The sequence below is a fragment of the Saimiri boliviensis genome, chromosome 3, assembly GCF_048565385.1.
Source record: "Saimiri boliviensis isolate mSaiBol1 chromosome 3, mSaiBol1.pri, whole genome shotgun sequence".
Classification (NCBI taxonomy): domain Eukaryota; kingdom Metazoa; phylum Chordata; class Mammalia; order Primates; family Cebidae; genus Saimiri; species Saimiri boliviensis.
In genome coordinates, this window is record NC_133451.1 from 105,240,054 (window position 1) to 105,259,455 (window position 19,402).

General features: G+C 38.5%; 1 protein-coding gene and 1 non-coding gene across 47 annotated transcripts in view; both read left to right on the forward strand.

The window, feature by feature from the left end:
- Positions 1-19,402, forward strand: part of ANK2 (ankyrin 2) — a 699,003-nt gene that overhangs the window by 340,707 nt on the left and 338,894 nt on the right. For 3 of the 46 annotated variants that reach the window (XM_074396601.1, XM_074396594.1, XM_074396605.1), the window contains exon 1: positions 1,396-16,049. The exons of 38 other annotated variants lie outside the window; for them this stretch is intronic. In XM_074396601.1, the coding sequence (XP_074252702.1) occupies positions 15,966-16,049 (84 nt within the window). In that variant the 5' untranslated portion in view covers positions 1,396-15,965. Of the gene's footprint in view, positions 1-1,381; positions 16,050-19,402 lie in introns of those variants that run through there. 5 more of the 46 variants (XM_074396607.1, XM_074396615.1, XM_074396623.1 and 2 more) reach the window with 3 other exon arrangements.
- Positions 5,736-5,843, forward strand: LOC120363834 (small nucleolar RNA U13). Its single transcript, XR_005579267.1, has one exon. It is a non-coding gene; the product is annotated as a small nucleolar RNA U13 (small nucleolar RNA).

A 19,402-nucleotide genomic window follows, 5' to 3' on the forward strand; every position in this document is an offset into this window, starting at 1 on the left:
TTGTTGACCTTGAGAAAATTAGTTTCCATAGTCTCATATGTCTTCCAATGTCTGTGTTTTCTAGTGGAAAAAGAAAAGGGAATTGAAAATAAAGACAGATACATTACAGTCTGTCTGACATTGAATCACTGGCCGTTTAATCTCCTTAAACTCTCTTTGAGTCATTTTTTCCACTTTGAGATATAGCTTCATAGATTCAAGGACTTTTAGTAGCAAAAAAAAAAAAAAAAAAAAAAAGTAGAAAATTATCAAGAGTTTGCATGCCACATCCAGGGCTTGAAACAAACAAAAAAGAAAATTACCTGGGAGAAAAACTAGAGAATTATCACATGTTTGAAGAAATACAGAAACTGAGACCCAAGTAAGTTATGTGATTTGTTGGGAGCCACATTGTCAGTTAATGACAGCATGGGGCTTAAAACCTGTATGTAGAGACCTTCAGCCATTGCTTCTGATTGTATGCTGTAGTGATTTGGGTAAGACTACAGATAATCTTTGAAATGTTTATAGTTAAACTGTTTATCCTGCTACACAGATATGTATGCCTGCAGGAAATTCGAAGGAAATCTCATATAGTTTTCACTTAAATTTAGACCGTGACAAAGGGCAAATTCACACTTTGCACCACAACTGCAAAATCATTTACGTTTTTTGAAACTTTCTGTCGAAGAAAAACACACCGCATGTTCTCATTCATAGGTGGGTGTTGAACAATGAGAACACATAGACACAGGGAAGGGAGTATCACACACTGGGGTCTGTTGGGGGAGACCAGGGAAGGAACCATGGGGGGTAGGGAGGTTGGGGAGGGATAACATGGGGAGAAGTGTCAGATATAGGTGACGGGGCATGGAGGCAGCAAACCATATTGCCATGTATGTACCTATGCAACAATTCTGCATGATCTGCACATGTACCCCAGAATCTAAAGTACAACGACAACAACAACAACAAATATATATATATAAGAAACTTTCTGTTGAGATAATGTTCTGTAGATTTCTTGTATTTCTCTCTTTCTTTCTTTTTTTTTTTTTTTTTTTTTTTGAGGCGAAGTCTTGCTCTGTCACCAGGCTGGAATGCAGTGGCATGATCTCAGGTCACTGCAACCTCCGCCTCCTGGGTTCAAGCAATTCTCCTGCTTTAGCATCCTGAGTAGCTGGGACTACAGGCGTGTGCCACCACACTCAGCTAATTTTTGTATTTTTAGTAGAGATGGGGTTTCACCATATTGGCCAGGATGGTCCCAATCTCTTGACCTCATGCCTGTAATCCCAGCACTTTGGGAGGCCGAGGCGGGATCACTGCCCGCCTCGGCCTCCCAAAGTGCTGGGATTACAGGCATGAGCCACCAGGCATTTCTGTACATCTTGCAAGCAGAGGCACTGACTGTCTTTGTTCTAGATAATTTTTTTCAAAGATGTTGGTATAGCAAGCAGCACAGAGAAGCAAAAGTCTGAGATGCTTACTAGCCAGTATAATAGATAAAGGTTCCCACTGGAGCAAAGTACACACATACTTATTGCCCACTATAAAAGATTCAGGCTTCCTGAACTCAGGGTTTCTCTCTGGTACACAGCTCGTTGAATGTGCAGGCAGCTATCTAGCCTGTACACATTACTTTAATTGGGAGCAGGGAAACTGACACAAAAATGCTGATGCTAATGTTGCTTGCAGTGGTGTATATAGCTCTTCGTTTCTGACCTGGGAGTCTCATGTCTTCTGCCACAATCTATGAGATTGTAGCAAACTAACTTGTTAGCTTGCAAGTAGGATAAGATCTCAGCTCCTTCACGGTTCAACATTTTCTAGGCAAAGAGATTTATGAGCCCAGGAAATACTCTTACAATTGGTTAGGCATAAATAAAATTGGAAATGTTGTAAAGCAATGGATGTAACTAAATTTTTACTTAGATCTCTACAGTTTTAATTAGAAGAGCTTAAGTGTGGCATTAATATTCTAGGGCCCAACTGATTAGATTTGTGAAATACTATTTCACTTCGTTGCTCTGATCAATTTCAATCTGTGTAGCATTAAATGTATGATTATTGTTATACTCTAAATGTTTTTGCAAATTAACAGTCTGGCAAAAGTTTTTTTTTTTTTTTTTTTTTTTTTTTTTGACACTTATGCAAGATAAACTGGCAAGCAGATAACTATGTAGTAATTTGTATAGTCGACGTGACCAAAATAGAAGGATTGACCATGCTTTGGTTCCCAAGTTTTTTTGTGTGGGACTTGATGAAATTTCTTGAGGAGGATTGTTTTTCCTACTTGGATTTGGATACTCTCCAGGTCTGATTATCACCACATTATCAAGGCCCAAGGCACAATTTGTTCTTGGTAGTTAAGCAGATTAAATAATTAAAGTAGATATATTCTGTTCTAGAGTTACGTCTAAGCCAGAAACATAAATAAGGCCTAAACAGAAGAGAACAAGGGAATTTGTCAGATACATAGGTTTTGTTAAGGCCCAGCACAAATAATATCCAATATTTATGTAAATCAGAACTAAAGACTAAATTGTAGACTGTAGCAGCAGGTTGTTAACAAGTTAATAAATTTTCTTTCAACTTATTATGTGTCTAATCATTTTCCTAGTATAGGCTTTGAAGCTAACACACAAATATGTTTGTACTACACATGTCTCTTCTTAGACGTTGACTCAAATTAGTTCTAAGCTATGATATACTTTTGTTTCATTTTTAAGTTTGTTTTTTAATTATCTTTTTTTTTTTGTATAGTAGAATTTTAGGCTGTTAGGAGGTCATATAGATGTTATGTAGAAGAGGAGGGGCCAAAGAGTGCAAAGAGAGAGGCTAACGAGAGAAAATTCAAAAAAAGCTGTACTGCAGTTTAATATGAAAGAATTTCTTCTGTAAATTGATTAGACAGTGGCTCACATTCAGAAAGTAAGATACATGAAACTCATCTTCAAAGATCAACAAAGACTTAGTAGAGCCTGACCCGGTAATATATAATCATTTCAGAAATTCACATTGATAACTTTTTTTTTTTTAATGAATAAAGGGAATGCAGAACACTGCAGTTGTGGCTAGCAGAGTCTATTCTTTTGGGAAAAGACCCCCTAGTATAGTATGTGAAGTCAGCCTGTCTGCTTTCTCTCTCTCTGGCCTACTTTGCTTGCTGGCCATCTGTGGCCTATTACATTTTTAAAGATGACTCTCATTCTATATGCTCTTCTGCAACGTGACCTTTCCACCTACCCCTCGACAAGAGGTGGAGTCAATTTCTTCACCCCTTGAATCTGGAGGGGCCTGTACCTGCTTAGACCAATAAATTATGGCAGAGTCTTTAATTGGATAGGCACTTGCCATTTCCTGGCCTTTAGGAAGTCAGCTATAATAAAAGAATGCAACTCCATTCAAACTGCCATACAGTGAAAACCCAAGCCATGTGGAGAAGCCTTGAAGAATGAAATGCCACATGAGAAGAGAGAGAGAGAGCAAAAAGCACCAAGAAACCAGGTATGTAAGTAAGGATGTCACTGGAGGAGTAGATCCTCAAGCCCGAGCTGCCCTAGCTGATGCCACACGGATCAGAATGAATCAGCCAGCTGAGCCCTTCCTTAATCCCTGACACACAAATTTGTGAACAAAATAAAATTATTTTCAGACAGTAAGTTTATGAGGTATTTTGTAAAGCAATTTACCATTGATAAAAAGTCAACAAATAACCTAGGGCCTACATATTTAAGTTCATTATAAATATAAATCATGTTTTAAAAGATATGTACCCACAGTAGTGATGGAATTTACAAGAACACAAAGAATCCCAATGTTAGAAGGTAACTTAGAAACCATCCTATCCAGCTCCTACTTCTCAACAGGTAAGAAAATTGGAACACCCTTACTGGGTGCAGTGGCTCATGCCTGTAATTCCAGCCAAGGCAGGTGAATCACCTGAGGTCAGGAGTTTGAGACCATCCTGGTTAACATGATGAAATCCTCTCTCTACTAAAAACATAAAAAAATTAGCTGAGTATTGTGGTTGATGCCTGTAGTCCCAGCTACTTTGGAGGCTGAGGCAGAAGAATTGCTTGAACCTGGGAGGTGGAGGTTGCAGTGAGCCAAGATCGAGCCATTGCACTACTGCCTGGGGAACAAGAGTGAGACTTTGTCTCAAAAAAAAAAAAGGAAAAGAAAATTGGAACCCCCTAGGCTATGTAATAGGCAATTAGAATACCACTGTTAGGTAATTAGAATATCACCATTCCTGGTAATTAGAATACCAATAGATAATTAGAATACCACCATTCCTGACAAAATGGTAGTTAGAAGTTAGAGAACACTAATAGGTAATAAACTCTTTCTGTTGACTTTTTTTTTTCCTAGATGGAAAGAATTTAAGTGGTCAGTCATTAATAATTAATTCACAAGAGTGATAAGGTAGGAAACTGACTTCCTTTGCCAACCAATTTTTATTATATCTATTTGTTTAAAGGCTCCTTGAAGCTTTAATGCTCATATTATCATTGGTTTCCACCATTCTTGAGATCCTTTGGCAAAGGGTAACATTGTGAAAAACAGGCTCATCCCCAAGTTAATCCTCTTTTGCCTTCTACTTCGATTCTGTTATAGTAACCCCTGATCTTAACTTGGGGTATTTTGGAGCATTTTGCAAAACAGCAACAACAACAAATTGTTTTCTGTTATTCAGCTCTCTACTTTTAATGCCTGAAACATCTGAAATATTCCTGCCTCGTGGATAATGATTTATGTATTTTTTTCTCTCACTCTTAGAGCACTGAGCAACTGCTGGATCCATGTGTTTGCTGAGGAGGGAGACTTCCTGAATTCCTTTTAGCAGAAAGACACCCCATTAGAATATATTAACACTGGATTAGGAATGAGAAAACTGAGAATTTAGTTCGAAGTGCCTAACTGTATATGCAACGTTGATTAGATAATATAGCCTACAGGGTTCCAATTTTCTTACTTGTTGAGAGGTAGGAGCTGGATATGATGGCTTCTAAGTTACTGTCTAACACTGGGATTCTTTGTGTTCTTGCAAATTCCATTACTACCATGGGTACATATTTTTTAAAATATGATTTACATTTATAATGAACTTAATTACGGAGATCATATGTTATTTGTTGACTTTTTATCAATGTGCCCAGACTTTTTCTTCATTGTTAAAAGAAAAAAAAAATTGCCATAAGTGATTTTTTTTAAAGCTGGTTTAAGATAGAAAATGTTTACAGTTATAAAATTAAGTTGCACTGGAAAAATATGTCTGTCAAGGACACGATGTGCCCCAATGTGCCATTTATTTGCATTTACAGGAAAACCCAATTATAACAGCTATTTTCAAGAACTAATATCACTAGAGACTGAATGTATAGTAGAGCAAGCAGATGATAATGTGTCCTAAAAAACTGACCTAGCCAGGAACATGTACATGGTGAACTCACCCACATTTTGTTATTCTTCTGTGAAATTCTACATTTGATCTAAAATATTGTTGCTGATATTTATGTAAAATAAGACAGAATTAATCACTAGGCTAAATTTAATATTTGTCTCAGATGAAGTGAGGTGCTAAAATTGTGTCATGATTTCCAAAAGTTCTATTTTTAGATTGGACAGGGTAAATTTTGCAACCAAATACCTCTTTGGTAAAACTTACGTCATTGGACTGATGTAAAGCGAAAACAAGCAGGTCCCAAACCAATTGCTGCTGCTGCTTCTTTGAAATTCATCTCAGTGTGATCCTTTTGTAGTTCATGAGTATGATGATTGGGTGTTCACACGCTTGTGTGAGATGTGCCACCCTTGAACCTTGTTACGACATCCATCGGCATATTACCCATCTGACCTGAACCTGGAAAAAAGATAAACATTTAAATTAAAAAAAAAAAATCATCTCAATGAAAACTTTATTGAGCTGGCTGCAATTCAGGAAGGACACACTCCATATTTACATCAGGCACAAAGGTCTTTCCTTCTGTAATCATTCCCTGAGGGGAGTAGTTGTTTAGTGGAGTCATTTCTCTCTGGTCTGTTACACCTTAAGCAAGAATCTATGGCTCCTTAATTTCAAATCATAGCAGATAAGATTTAAGCTGCCTTTTAAAGTTCATCCGTGTGAAGATGACCGTGGTGTAAAGGCTACTCAGTGGGTAGCCTGGGTCCTGTCTTCCTTATGCTAACTAGTTGTGGTACCTTGGGAACAGTCCCTAACCTTTCTGGGTCTTGTTCCCTCCTTTGTCAAATGAAATGGATTTCACAAACTTTTCCTTGCGAGCCCTTCCTCATGTGAGACTTTTGTGATGATGAGGTCTCTTTCTGTTTAGGCAAGATGCCTTCTCACTGTCCTCTTCTTGTTTCTCACTTCCTCCCAGGACTTGTGAATATAACACTTATAGTGGTGACAGACTAAAGCATCTGTCCACCCCCCACCATCATCTCTCTCCAGGACTGCTGTTATAGACTCTTAGATACCTCTCATCACATCCATTCTCTGCTTAGTTCCAGTCGGTAATTCTTTATAAGGAACGCTCTTTACAAAAACCTCAAATTTTATCATTTCACCTCTCTCCTTAAACCATTAAATGGCCTTGATGGCTTTTAGGTCCAAATCCCAAATCCTTAACGTGGTCTGTTGAGCTCTTAACTCCCTGCATCTCTGGCACCTTCCCATGCCCCCATCGTGTTTTAGTTTAAATGTGCTGCAATAAGCACAAATGATATATTTTTTACCAAAGGACAACTGGTAATATCATGCTGAGGATGTTGCTGGGTGTGGCTTCTCAAATGTCTCCAGCTCTTCAGGAAATGTGCTCAGTTTGATGGTCATGGAATTCTTCTTGCATAGGCAGATGACTGCTTCTTCTGTCTCTAAACATACTCCCCAAAACTTCAGAGGAAGTATGTTACATGGTTGCAAAATCTGCCCCTTTTTATCCATATCGCCAGTATATAATATCCTAGTTTTAGGGAAATATTTTCCATAAGCTAACAGGGCCATCTTACTACATGGTTCACAAGTTATATAATAATGATTAGGTATCACACATGGGTACTATATTAGTTTATGCTGCTGTAACAGAATACTATAGACTGGGTGGCTTAAACAACACTTATTTCTCATAAGTTTGAGGACTGGGAAGTCCAAGATCAAAGTGCAGGCAGATTCAGTGTCTGCTGAGGACCCAGGCCCACTTCCTGGCTTGCAGATGACTGTCTTCTCATTGTATCTTCACATGACTGAGAGAAATAATTTTTCTCCTGTTTCTCCTTAAGGTCACTAATCTTATTCGTGAGCAGTCCACCCTTATGACCTAGTTACTTCCTGTGATAGGTAATTAATTTTATGTGTCAACTTGACTGGGTTAAGGAATACCCAGATAGCTGGTAAACATTATTTCTGAGTGTGTCTGTGAGGATACTTCTTAGAAGAGATTAGCATTTGAATCAGTAGTCTGAGTAAAGAAGATTCACCCTCACCAGTGTGGGCTGGCACCATGTACTCCATTGAGGGTCCAGATAGAACAAAAAGGGAGATGAAGGGTGAATTCTCTGTCTTCTTCAGTTGGGACATCCATCTCTTCCTGCCCTCAGACATCAGAGTTTCCAGTTCTAGGCCTTCTGACTCCAGTGCTTACACCAGCCCTTCCACCCTCACCCTGGTTCTTGGATTCTCAGGCCTTTGGCCTCACCTGAATTACAGCACCAGCTTTCCTGTTTCTCCAGCTTGCAGCTGTTTTATTGTGGGACTTCTCAGGCTCTGCAGTGGTGCGAGCCAATTTTCATAATAAATCCCCTCATCTATTTACCTCTATATATTCTATTTGTTCTATTTCTCTAGAGAAAGCTGACTAATACACCTCCCAAAGATGTAATACCATCACATTGGGGATTTGAATTTCAACATGTGAATTTTGCAGGGACACAAACATTTGGTCCATAACAGATATACATGGGACACTGATAGTCTATGGACAAGCATATTTGGTGACACTTTTAGGCCTAGGATGGAGTCACTACTGCAGGCCTGGCTGGAAGCTACCATTCAACGATGTGGGCCTCATCTCAGTTCTGCCAATGTTACAGTCTTTTTCACCAGAGGGCATTCTCCAATGCTGCTGCTTTTGCTCAAATGATTCTCTAACTCCCACTAACACCTTCTTTTTCATTGTGGTAATTTCTATTTACAATTCAAATCTTCTCAGTTTATAAGTCACTTTCTCTCAGAAACTTTTCTTGTTCTTTCAGACTAGGTTGGGTGTCTCTGTTTCATGCTTCTGTAATACCCTTATCTCCTACAGAGGGTGTCACTGTATTTCTAGTTCTATGACCATCTAGCTTTAGATTGTAAGTTCTGTAAGGAAAAAGATTATCTAAGCCCCAGCAACTAGCATGGGGTCCAGCATATAGTAGTCAGTAACCCCCCAAAAATCTGTTTGATGAATAAAGGAATAAATAAATATAGAAGAGAAAGACATAGGCGAGAGGAATGAAAGGATTTCAAGGAGGGAGAGGAAGTACTTCTTGCTGATGCCAACGGTATAACTACTAAGAACTGGGAGAAATAAATGAAAAAGGTCTCTTGCCTGGGCCATGATCCTCATTTTAGCTTCCAACGAGGTGGAACTGTTAGAGTCCTTTCAGGTCTTCTATAAAAAAGAAGTATAGACTAACACTAGGACAGACACCTGGAAATTCAGGGAAGGCACTGGGGGAAAGCAGTCCCCATGCCCAGAAATAGATCTGGCCCTAACTCTGTGTATACTCCTACAAATACAAGGTGCTTTAAAAAAATAGAGACAGGGTCTCACTATGTTGCCCAGGCTGGTCTTGAAGTCATGAGCCACTGTGCCTGGTTGACCAGAAGCTTTTTTATTGTGAATTTTGGGAAGTTGTATTTTCTCTTTGTTATCTTTATATTCCATATCTTTTCCTTACTGATAGCAAAAGTATAAAAAAAGAAAGAAAAAAGAATTCTTAGAGAACCTCAAAAAAGTCATGGGTTTGTTTATAAGACAGGCAAGCATTCTGTGTTTACACTGTCAGTGAGTCAGGAAGGGAGACCACCATGGCCAGAGCAATGACTTTTGGCAACAGAAAAGGAAACAAAGGATTTATTGAGGAAGAGAGGCAGGAGGAAAAGGAGAGTGGACAGAAGCTGCTCTGAAATTGTGATTCTATAGATCTGGCGGGCATTCCTTTTTGCTACCCACCCCTCATAAACAATATTCCTTCCCTCGTCTCTTCTGAGCTCCCTGTAATTCCTTGCGCTTCCCTTTCTTACCAGACCAGTGCCTTTAATCCAGGACATAGGATCAATTTTCAATAGCTAAGAACGCTGGTACAATGAGAGTGCCAGTCTTATAACAGGCATCTTAAAGTGAAAATATAACTGTATTACCTTAAAAACAAGGGTAGATATGATCAGTTATCACAGGTTACTTTCATAAACAACACCATAATCTCAGTGATTAAACTCACATGAGAAAAAGTTCCTTGTGTCCTAGAGGTTTAATTAAAAAGGAATAAGAGGGACTCTGCTCCACACAGTAATTCAGGGATTCAGCCTTTCCCCAATCTTTACTCTTCCACCTTCTAGGTTTTGCCTGCCTGTGTATTCAGCCAGCAGATGATTAGAGATTACTCATGGGAGGGTTTATTAACTAGGCTTGAAAGTGGCATACACTTCTACCTACATTCTACAGGTTAGAACTCAATTTCAATGCTGCAACCAACTATAGGGGAGGATGGAAAATATGATTGTACTAGTTTCCTAAGGTTGCCATAGCACAGCACTACAGACTGGGTAGCTTAAAATAACAGAACCAATCAAAAGACACAGCCAAAACCCATCAGTATGCTGCATCCAGACCCATCTCACATGCAAGAATACACAAAGACTCAAAACAAAGGGACGGAGAAAGATTTACCAACCAAATGGAGAGCAAAAATAGATAAATAAATAAAAAGCAGGAGTTGCCATTCTCACCTCTGATAAAATAGTCTTTAAAGCAACAAAGATCAAAAGAGGCAAAGAAGGACATTACATAATGATGAAAGGATCAATGCAACAAGAAGAGCTAACGATCCTAAATATATACGCACCCAATACAGGAACACCCAGATACATAAGACTTATAAAGAGACTTAGACTCCCACACAATAATAGTGGGAGACTTCAACATCAATATTAGACAGATCAGCGAGACAGAAAATTAACAAGGATATCCAGGACTTGAACTCGGATCCGGAACAAGTAAACTTAATAAACATTTATAGAACTCTCCACTTTAAATACACAAAATATACATTCTTATCAGTATCAAAAAAAAATAACAGAACCATATTCTCTCACGGTTATGAAGGCTAGAAGTGCAAAGCCAAGGAGTCCTCAGGACTATATTCCTTCTGGAGGCTCTGGAGAAGGATATTCCTCTGCCTTTTCCCAGCTTCTAGTGGTTGCTGGCAATCCTTGGCATCCCCAGCCTTGTAGCTACATCACTCAATTTCTGCCTCTGTCTTTGCATGGCCATTTTTTTGTGTGTGTCTCTACATCTAATTTTTTTCTCCTCTTATAAGGACACCTGGTTATTGGGTTAGCCCACCCTAGTCCATTATGACCTCATCTTAACAGGATGACATCTGCAAAGACCCTACTTCCAAATAAGGTCACATTTACAGGTGCTAGATATTAGGACTTGAACATATTTTTTAGAGGGACACAGTTCAACCCACAAGAGTGGTCTAGCTATGTGCCCAAAAGGAAAAGAAAAATGGTTTGGTGTCCCCTGTTGGATCTTTGCCAAGTTGTTAAGATTTTCTACTAGAAGTAATAATGAGTGGAAAAGCCTTTCAGGGGCTTTGGAGAACTGAGATTTTTAAATGTCGTTTCTGTGAAAAAATGTGTGTGTAACGACAGACAACTCTAACTCACAAAAGGAAATAATTTACCTCTAAGACATAAAGACTTATGCTTCAGGAAACTCTACTCCACTCAAATAATGTTATGAATTTAAATAGTATGTTAGAGCTCATAATACTATTAACTCTAATGGTTTAATAAAATAGGATAGGCATATGAAAATTATAATAATCACCTCTAAAACTCCATGCCTATAAAATATGCTTAACATAAAACCAATAAAGACATCTTCATATTTCTACTTGCATTGTTATCTGACAGTGGTTTCTGCTCCTGGCATTTTCCATCTTAGTCTTTGCCCATATTATACTTTATTAAGTTGCTGCTTTTCACTGAAGCCAGCCATGATTTAATAAAAGAACAACAGCCTTTAAATCTGAGGAACTTAAGCTGTATATCTTATTAACTTTCTTACTTTGAAGGAGTCACCAAACCCACTTTTTATTTCAGTTTTCACACCTGTACTGCAATTGACACTAACCTCTTGTGTGGTTATGATAACCCCATAAAGTCACTTAGTACTTACTGAGTGTCTGTCATATGCTGGCACTCTTACAGGTGCTTGAAATATATCAGTGAGAACAACAAAGATCTCTGTTCTTATGGAGCTTCCATTCTAGGAGCCAAAAGGGCTTTAGAAATCATAAAATGCAAATGTTAGGTATTATCATCATTGCTATTGTGTCTGCAGCAACTCCTTTTTCTCAAATATCTGTAAAAATCTTATTTAAAATTATATCTAGTTATTAGTTATTAGAAAGTACATAAAGAGAAACAAAAATCTAAGAAATAAAAAAATAATCTTTCGCATGTCTAACTAGCAGTAAAAACCTATAGTGCGTACTGAAAATAATGCCTTATTGCATTTAAAAATAGCTCCGAGACCCCTACTAGCACTGCAGTAGGGTTCATGTGGCATGCCAAGATAGATAGTAATGCTGCCCTCAAGAAACTTAGAGTCCAGTTAGGGACAGGCCCACTGGAAAATATACTATTAGGATAGAAAGTGAAGAATACTTGGCCGACAGGCACAACGAAATTGATGGGAAGCTTTCAGAAAAAGAAAGTGACTGCCAAACATTTATAACATCTCGTTGACATTTTCTATAGAGAGATATTTTCCCTCTGATGTTGTAATCAACACAATACTACCAGCACCTGTTTAGCTACTGGTAGGGATTTTAATTTTATACAGAATGTCGATGTTTACATCTATGTTATGCTGTATAGTATTTGGGCAGTACTTTGTACAGGAAGTGCATTATATACAAATTTAAATAATATTTCAGAATGACACCACTATGGCTTGAATATTGGCGTCCCCTCCAAAATCATGTTGAAACTTAACCCCCAATGTGATGGTGTTGGGGGATTGGGCCTTTAGGAGGTGATTAAGTCACGAGGATAGAGCCCTCATGAATGGGATAAGTGATCTTATAAAAGGGCTAGAGGGATGTGCCTGTAGTTCCAGCTACTCAGGAGGCTGAGGCAGGAGAATCGCTTGAACCCAGGAGGCGGAGGTTGCAGTGAGCCGAGATTGCGCCACTGCACTCCAGCCTGTGCGATAGTGAGACTGCACTTCAAAAAAGGAAAAAAAACCCAAAAAACCAAAAACCAAAAAGCAAACCAAAAAAGGGCTAGAGGGAACAAGGTAGGCCCTTTTTGCTTTACTTTCCTTCTGCCATGTGAGGACAGTGTTTGGTATGACATCTGTGAAGCAGAAACCTGGCCCTTGCCAGACACTGAGCCTGCCGGTGCCTTGATCTTAGAACTTCCCAGCCTCAGAACTGTGACAAATAAGTTTCTATTATTTATAAATTACCTCATCTCAGGTATTTTGTTATGGCAGCCCCAACACACTAAGATATACTACAAGCAGCCAGCAGGTTATAGCAAATTGTCAAACTGAACACTGTATGTTTGTATGTTGACAGAGGAGGCATTGTTACAAAGTTTGTCTGAACATAATCAGAAATTACTAATTCATAAACTGTTGAAATGTGAAGTACATTTATTTTCAATTTGCATTGCAGAGGTGATGTAAAAGCAATGATTTTATTACTAATTGGGCTACCAAACCCATTGACTGAAAAATGTGTTCAGACTTCAGTTGACGAAGAAGAGTGTTAATAGCATCTCTCTCCTATAGATCCAGTTACTATAAAGGTCTTCCATTTTGCTTCTTTTCTTCTTTTCATAGTATAATAGTTTCCTCAACATTTTTGGCAAGAAGTTCCCATCTCAGGACCTTTGAACTGCTATTCTCTTTGCCTGTGATGTTCTTCCTTCAGATAATTGCTTGGCTTGGTCCCTTCAATTCAGATTTCTAAAGAGCATTCCTTTTTTTTTTTTTTGATGCAAAATAATTTTATGTTCCCCAACAACAATAATGAGGAAGCAGAATGGCATTGTTTTACATCTTTACCAATATATTCAATATCTGGCATAAGAGAAGAGAGCTTGATTCTCATATCTGTTTCTGTATTCAGTCAGTTGAGTTGGTTGTGATGTCACAGTTCATATTGACTACACCCTATACGCTCATGGAATAATGATATTTATAATGTCGAGTAACATCTTGACATTCTTATCAAACAGTTTTGACCTTGAGGAGCCTCTGAAAAGGTTATAGTGACCTTGGCACCTCCACTTTAAGAACTACTGGATAGCTCATCCTCCCCTTCCTGTCTTGTCCTATACGGACAGGACTTCCTGTGTAGATATACTGGAATACTTTTCTTTGTGAACACAGCTTACCAATAGCAGTTCTTCATACTACTTTCGTGAATGTCCTAAAAGAAACATGTTCCAGTTGTGTGAAAATCGTCTTCTTTTTTCTTTTTTGAGATGGAGTCTTTTTCTTTCACTGAGGGTGTTCAGTGGATCAATACAATCATCTTTCTTTTTTTTCTTTTCTTTTGTTAAAGAGTATTCCTTAGCACCCTATGTGCTAAGCACAGTACCATGTTTCTCTCGTCACTCCTTATTCTACTTTTTTCCTCCATAGCATTTGTCACTATTATTTTTGTTTACCACCTAGTTCCACTGTTGGAATATAAGCACGATGACTGCAAAAACGTTGCCTGTTTTATTTATCATGTTAGCTGCAGTAGTTAGGACAATGTGTCTCTAGTGCTCAGTTCCTGGCACACGAGACGCATTCAATAAATATTTGTTGAGTAACTGAATCCAGTGTCCAAGCTGAGGCTACTCCCAAGAAAGGTCAAGAAAGGGGCATCTAATGGGACAAGGTGAGAGAATGAACGAGGGGTTGGGTGAACAGGTGTTAGGGGAGTAGGAGATGGCATGGGGATTTCTGTGAGGCCTCTGAAAATAGTGGGAGTTGGGCTTCTGGAGGCTTCTATAGAAGTTCTTTGGGGTTTTGTTTCAAAAAAAGAGAACCTTTGTTTCTTTGACCTGGCTGTGTGATCCAAGGTACCATTGAGGCAATGGTGAGAAAACAGCATTGGTGGAACGGGTCTGCTGAAACAGGAGGAGGGAGGGGCAGCAAAACAGGGCTAATTCTAGATGAGGACATGCAGTGGGGCTTTGGGTGGTAAGGCAGAGAGAAAGAGTGATCCTAACAGCACTGGGGATAAAAGGTGAATTTTTGTTGCTATGTCTGATGGAAAGGTGAGTTCTCAAATGCTGCAGTAATTTTCACATAAATGCTTCTTAAGTTACACTTTTCAGAGTTGAAAACTGTCTATATTTGTAACAATAAGATTAGCAATAATAATACATTTGCATAGGCACCTTCCAATTTCAAAGTGCATTTATATACACTATCTAGTTGGTTTAATCCTTACTCTATTTTTACTTCTAAGTATGCAGTGTATTGTACTTTATGTTCATTTTCTGGGAATAAGGGCACGTGTTTAGAATATACATATGTACATTTGTATAAAGTATATCATGCTCTGGTTGCATCTGCAAGTTCGTATTTTTAAATATGCAAGTATGGCCACCTTAATCAACAAGTGAATTTGGGTTTCTTGTTGTAAAAACAAACATTTTTTTTAATCAAGAAGAATTCTGGAACTTGATAGCATGTACCCCTTGAGAGGAGGGATTGTGTTCTATTCATCAGTCAGTGGACATAATTAGGTTAATAAAACTTTTGAGATCAGTTATAAAATATTGTAACTCCATTAGTTTTTTTATGTTTATATTACCAATAGTGTCTTATATATTTAACAAACCTTGATTAACTGCCTTTAATGTGCCATGGATCATGCTTGGTTCTGGGAAGTTCACTTCTCCCCCGACCCAAACACACACATGCACCCCTGACCTAAAGCTCTTGGCCTTTCAAGAAAAGATGGCTAGGTATTTGTGCAGTTGTGTGATACATCGTCACAGGTGCTCTGTCAGAAGCTTACATTGGAAAGAGGAGGCACAAGAGAATAGAGTAGTCTGGGTTACCTGGAGGCTAGAGAAGTTGTTCTCAAGGCTTTATGACAGAAGTCATCCTTGAGCATAGTTTTAAAAGATTATATTTTAAACCAAGTGAATAACATCTGAAAATCATAGCTTTCTTATAGTCACTCTAGGATATTAATAGCCAATCCTTTTCCTTAAGTAGCTCTTGACCAGCTAAAATGTACCTCTTCAGGTTCAGAGACACATTTCAGAACGTTATAGTTTTCTCATTATGTATTGTATCTGTTCCGTCTTGAAGTACCTGTAGGAAGAAAATTGAGTGCAGGTTTTGTGTGTGCGTTGAGAGCTGATCCTATCAAGGGTGTGTCAGAAACCAACCAGCAGAGTCCCCAAATCACTCGAGTCCCTGGCGTTCTTTTTTCAAGGCTTTCTTCATTGTAGCCTGTTCCTGATGGTAATTGGTTGAATCAGATTTAACAATGCAGTCAGATAAACAGTTGTGGCAGCTGCTGCCATGGCAACGTCACCGTCCTTACCCTCCCAGTGCGCGCCCCTTCCCCACCCCTCCTCCTCCTCCTGCTTTCCTCCACTAAGTGCATACTCGCTAGTGGTCTGTACAGGCGGCACGGTTTGATGGCAGAGATCTTTTCTTTCCAAACTGTTCACAATGATGAACGAAGATGCAGCTCAGAAAAGCGACAGTGGAGAGAAGTTCAACGGCAGTAGTCAGAGGAGAAAAAGACCCAAGAAGGTAAATCGCCGGAATTAGGAACGTCTATGTAGAAACATGTATGTGTGTGCATGTGTGAGTGTGTAATATCAGCGAGGCTATGGAAACCGTGGAGCATTATGAGTAATTGTAGACGATAACAGTGCCAAGCCTTGCTTTTTAAAGAGGCAGGTGCAAACTGCTGCTTTTTGAGAATAGTAGAGGAGCCATGGCTCATAATGGATACACTGACTGGAGCATGGTGAAGTGAATAGAAATAAGGTGTGTTCCGCATGTGGATTACTGAGGACTGTGGCCACGGATGGGTACTTCTGGTGTTAACTGGTTAGAGAGAGAAAGAGAGTCATTTTATTTTTAGAGTTTCAAAGGAATCGTGTGAAGCAAGGTGGATTGTGAAGCAAAAGGCAGATTTTTGGCTAGATGCGTTTGCTCTGTGATGATCCTGAGATGGCTAGACAGCAAATGCCTTTTGGTTTCATGCTAAGTGTATTCTTCCTAAGGAGAGAAGACTGCTGTGACAGGAGAAATATCCCCAGTATATTTCTTTGGCTTGCTTAGCTCCTCTGCAGTTTTCCCAGACGTTAGTGTGATAGCTCTTTCAATGATTAAGAAAAACAGCTAAAGATATTATGGGGTGGGGGCTTTGGGGCACATAAAGCAGTTTGTAGGATTTCTTTCTGTGGCATGCATTCCCACACCCTCGATTTTCATGGAAATGATAGCATCGGGAAACAGTGGGAAAAGATGCAAACTATTCAGCCCCACCCAATGCCAGCACTTCTTTCTTTATGGCCTGACTCCTTCTGCTAAACTGTTGCAGCCTGACAGAGCTTCCCTGAGCCTCACCTCTGAAAGAGATGCTTTATAAATTCTCCTAAAATGCATTTATTTCCTGGAGCAATAATATGGGCAGGATATTAGATATGATTCTAATGTAAATGGCATTCAATGTGAGATGGTTTGGATTTTGAATAAGCAGATTACAAAAATAATAAGCAAGAACAAATGAATGTTTTTCATTGTGCTAATGAAGTTGCATTGTGTTTCAAAATTTTAGATGTGTAGTGTACTAAATGTCTTATAAGCTAAACATCCTAAGTAATTTGCAACCTCTGATACCTAAAAGATCATTGTATCAGCAAACAAGGGAGTAGTATATTTGTATGGTATCATGCAATTTGATAAAAACAAGCATGTGAGGATTTTTTAATCATAGCATAGAGATAGTGATGCAATCTGATAAAAGGCAAAAGGATAATTCAGGGCAAGCAGGAACATTGTAGAATGTCCTTTTCCTTTTGTACCTAAGCAGATCCAGATCCCCTAGACCTCAAGGGCATTTTTATAGAGTGTCAGCTAATTGACCAACATAAAAAAAAAAAAAAAAAAAGAAAAGAAAAAGAAAATAGAGGAGAGAGAGAGAAAAAAAAAGAGACAGAGAGCAAGCAAGAGGGAGAAAAAGAAAGAAAAAGGAATTTTTGTTTTAATTCACATTATCATTTTAAAATTCTGTATTTTCTCTCGAAAGTCCCTGTGCTGCTTTAGAAACAATATACTGAGGACTATTAAAGGAGTAGAGAATGAATCTTGAGATTTTGAGCTCGGAGTGATGATACTAACTTCACATGACCAAAGCCATTTTAAAGTATTTGAGGGGTTAGAGACAACAAAATCATCCTGTGTAATAACTATCATACCTTTAAGCTGAATTTTCTCAAACAAATTTATTTTAGGGGTAGGTCTTTTTCCAAACTTACATCCAAAATGAAGCAGCAAGTTTTGAATGTGTGTGTTAAAGTACCATGAATATTGAGTGTTAAAAGTAGTTTCACCTAAAAGAAATTGCTCTTGAAAAAAAATGCTAATTACATAATAGATTGGGAGACAAACACACATAAGCACACAAAACACACACATCCCTCAGCTTGCCTAATCAGTCAGACATAAGTGGGTCTGAATCTCAGTTCTACCCTTTAATTTTGTGTGTTTAGTGCACATCATTTAATCTCATCCAGGGATTCATCTATAAGAGAACAATTATACATAGAGTATTTTATGAGGATTAGAAGTAATGTATATATGATTCTTTGAACAGTATTTAAAACATATAGTTAATGGCAATAACTTTCAGGTGTTATTCTCTTAAATGGAATTTGTTTATTGCAATAAACCTTTTAAGAGAAAAATCTGTTTATACTTTGAGAGAGGCAGAAATAACAGAATCCAATATTGGTGCTTTGCAAAGATTAGTAGTCATTTTTCAAAATGTCAAAAGTTATATGCTATAATTGGAAACTTTTTTACCTCATACAAATCATTGAGATTTACATAAATGTACTTTAGGTCTTTATGTTATTGGTTCACATCATTTTGCACAGCAGGAAACTTACATTTTCATGTTTAAACTCTAGACCATTAATTGTGTCTTGATGAGGAAATTAATAATAAAGAGATAAGTATCCCTAATAAGCATAAAACCTGAGAAAGCAAAAATTGGAGTAAAGTCAATGTCACATCACTTCCATTCAATTGTTTGTTTTTCTTCCAGAGGTTTACATTGAATCTGCTGTAGGATTCTACTTAAACATCCAGGATTATGGACCTCCAAGCTCACTATGGCCTGGGTGTAGATCCATCCGACTGAATCATATTCCTTGAAATCATGCCTCTATCTCTAGTAAATGCATAACAGATGGGCTGTAATTTACTTGTTTATTCTCTACCTTCCAAAAGTAGCTCTTCTGAGGGACAGAGCTAGAGGGTCTTTTGCCGTAAGACCTACAATGTGAGAAAATAAGCTCAAGGAAGAAACTATTTATGTCAGAATTTTACTGAGTGTGTTGAGGATAGAAATTCTTTGAGCTTTACTTACGAATGTCTATTTTGGCTTCAGTAAGTGAGCTTGTCAATGCTCTCCACTCAGAAACCACAAGGAGTACACTGGTGGTTGAAAATGAAGGGTTTGTGACTCATTGCCATGAGGAGGATACAAATCATGGGGAACCATGGGGCATCTCGTAAGCGGGTACCAGGAAGAATGCATAGGATACGGGCTTCGGTTGAGAAATTTGAAAGAGGGTTTAGGAGAGTGGTGACTCACTCGGGATGGGGCATTCTCAGAGAGCAGGAACAATTATACGATTATGTATCCCAGTAAGTCTTATCTACAGGATAAGGGGCTAGAGGGTTACTAAAGCTTTGGTTGTAAGGAAGCGGCAATCTCATCTGGCAAGAGAGGGAGATGTTTGGTATTTCGTGGCTTGGACAACGTCCTTGTTTTGTCTGTGTTCAGACATGATAAGGGAGTGGTGCTGTTTTTGTTTTACTCTGTCATGGTCAGAGTGGCCTTGTCTGATGTTGATGCTTTGAGAAAT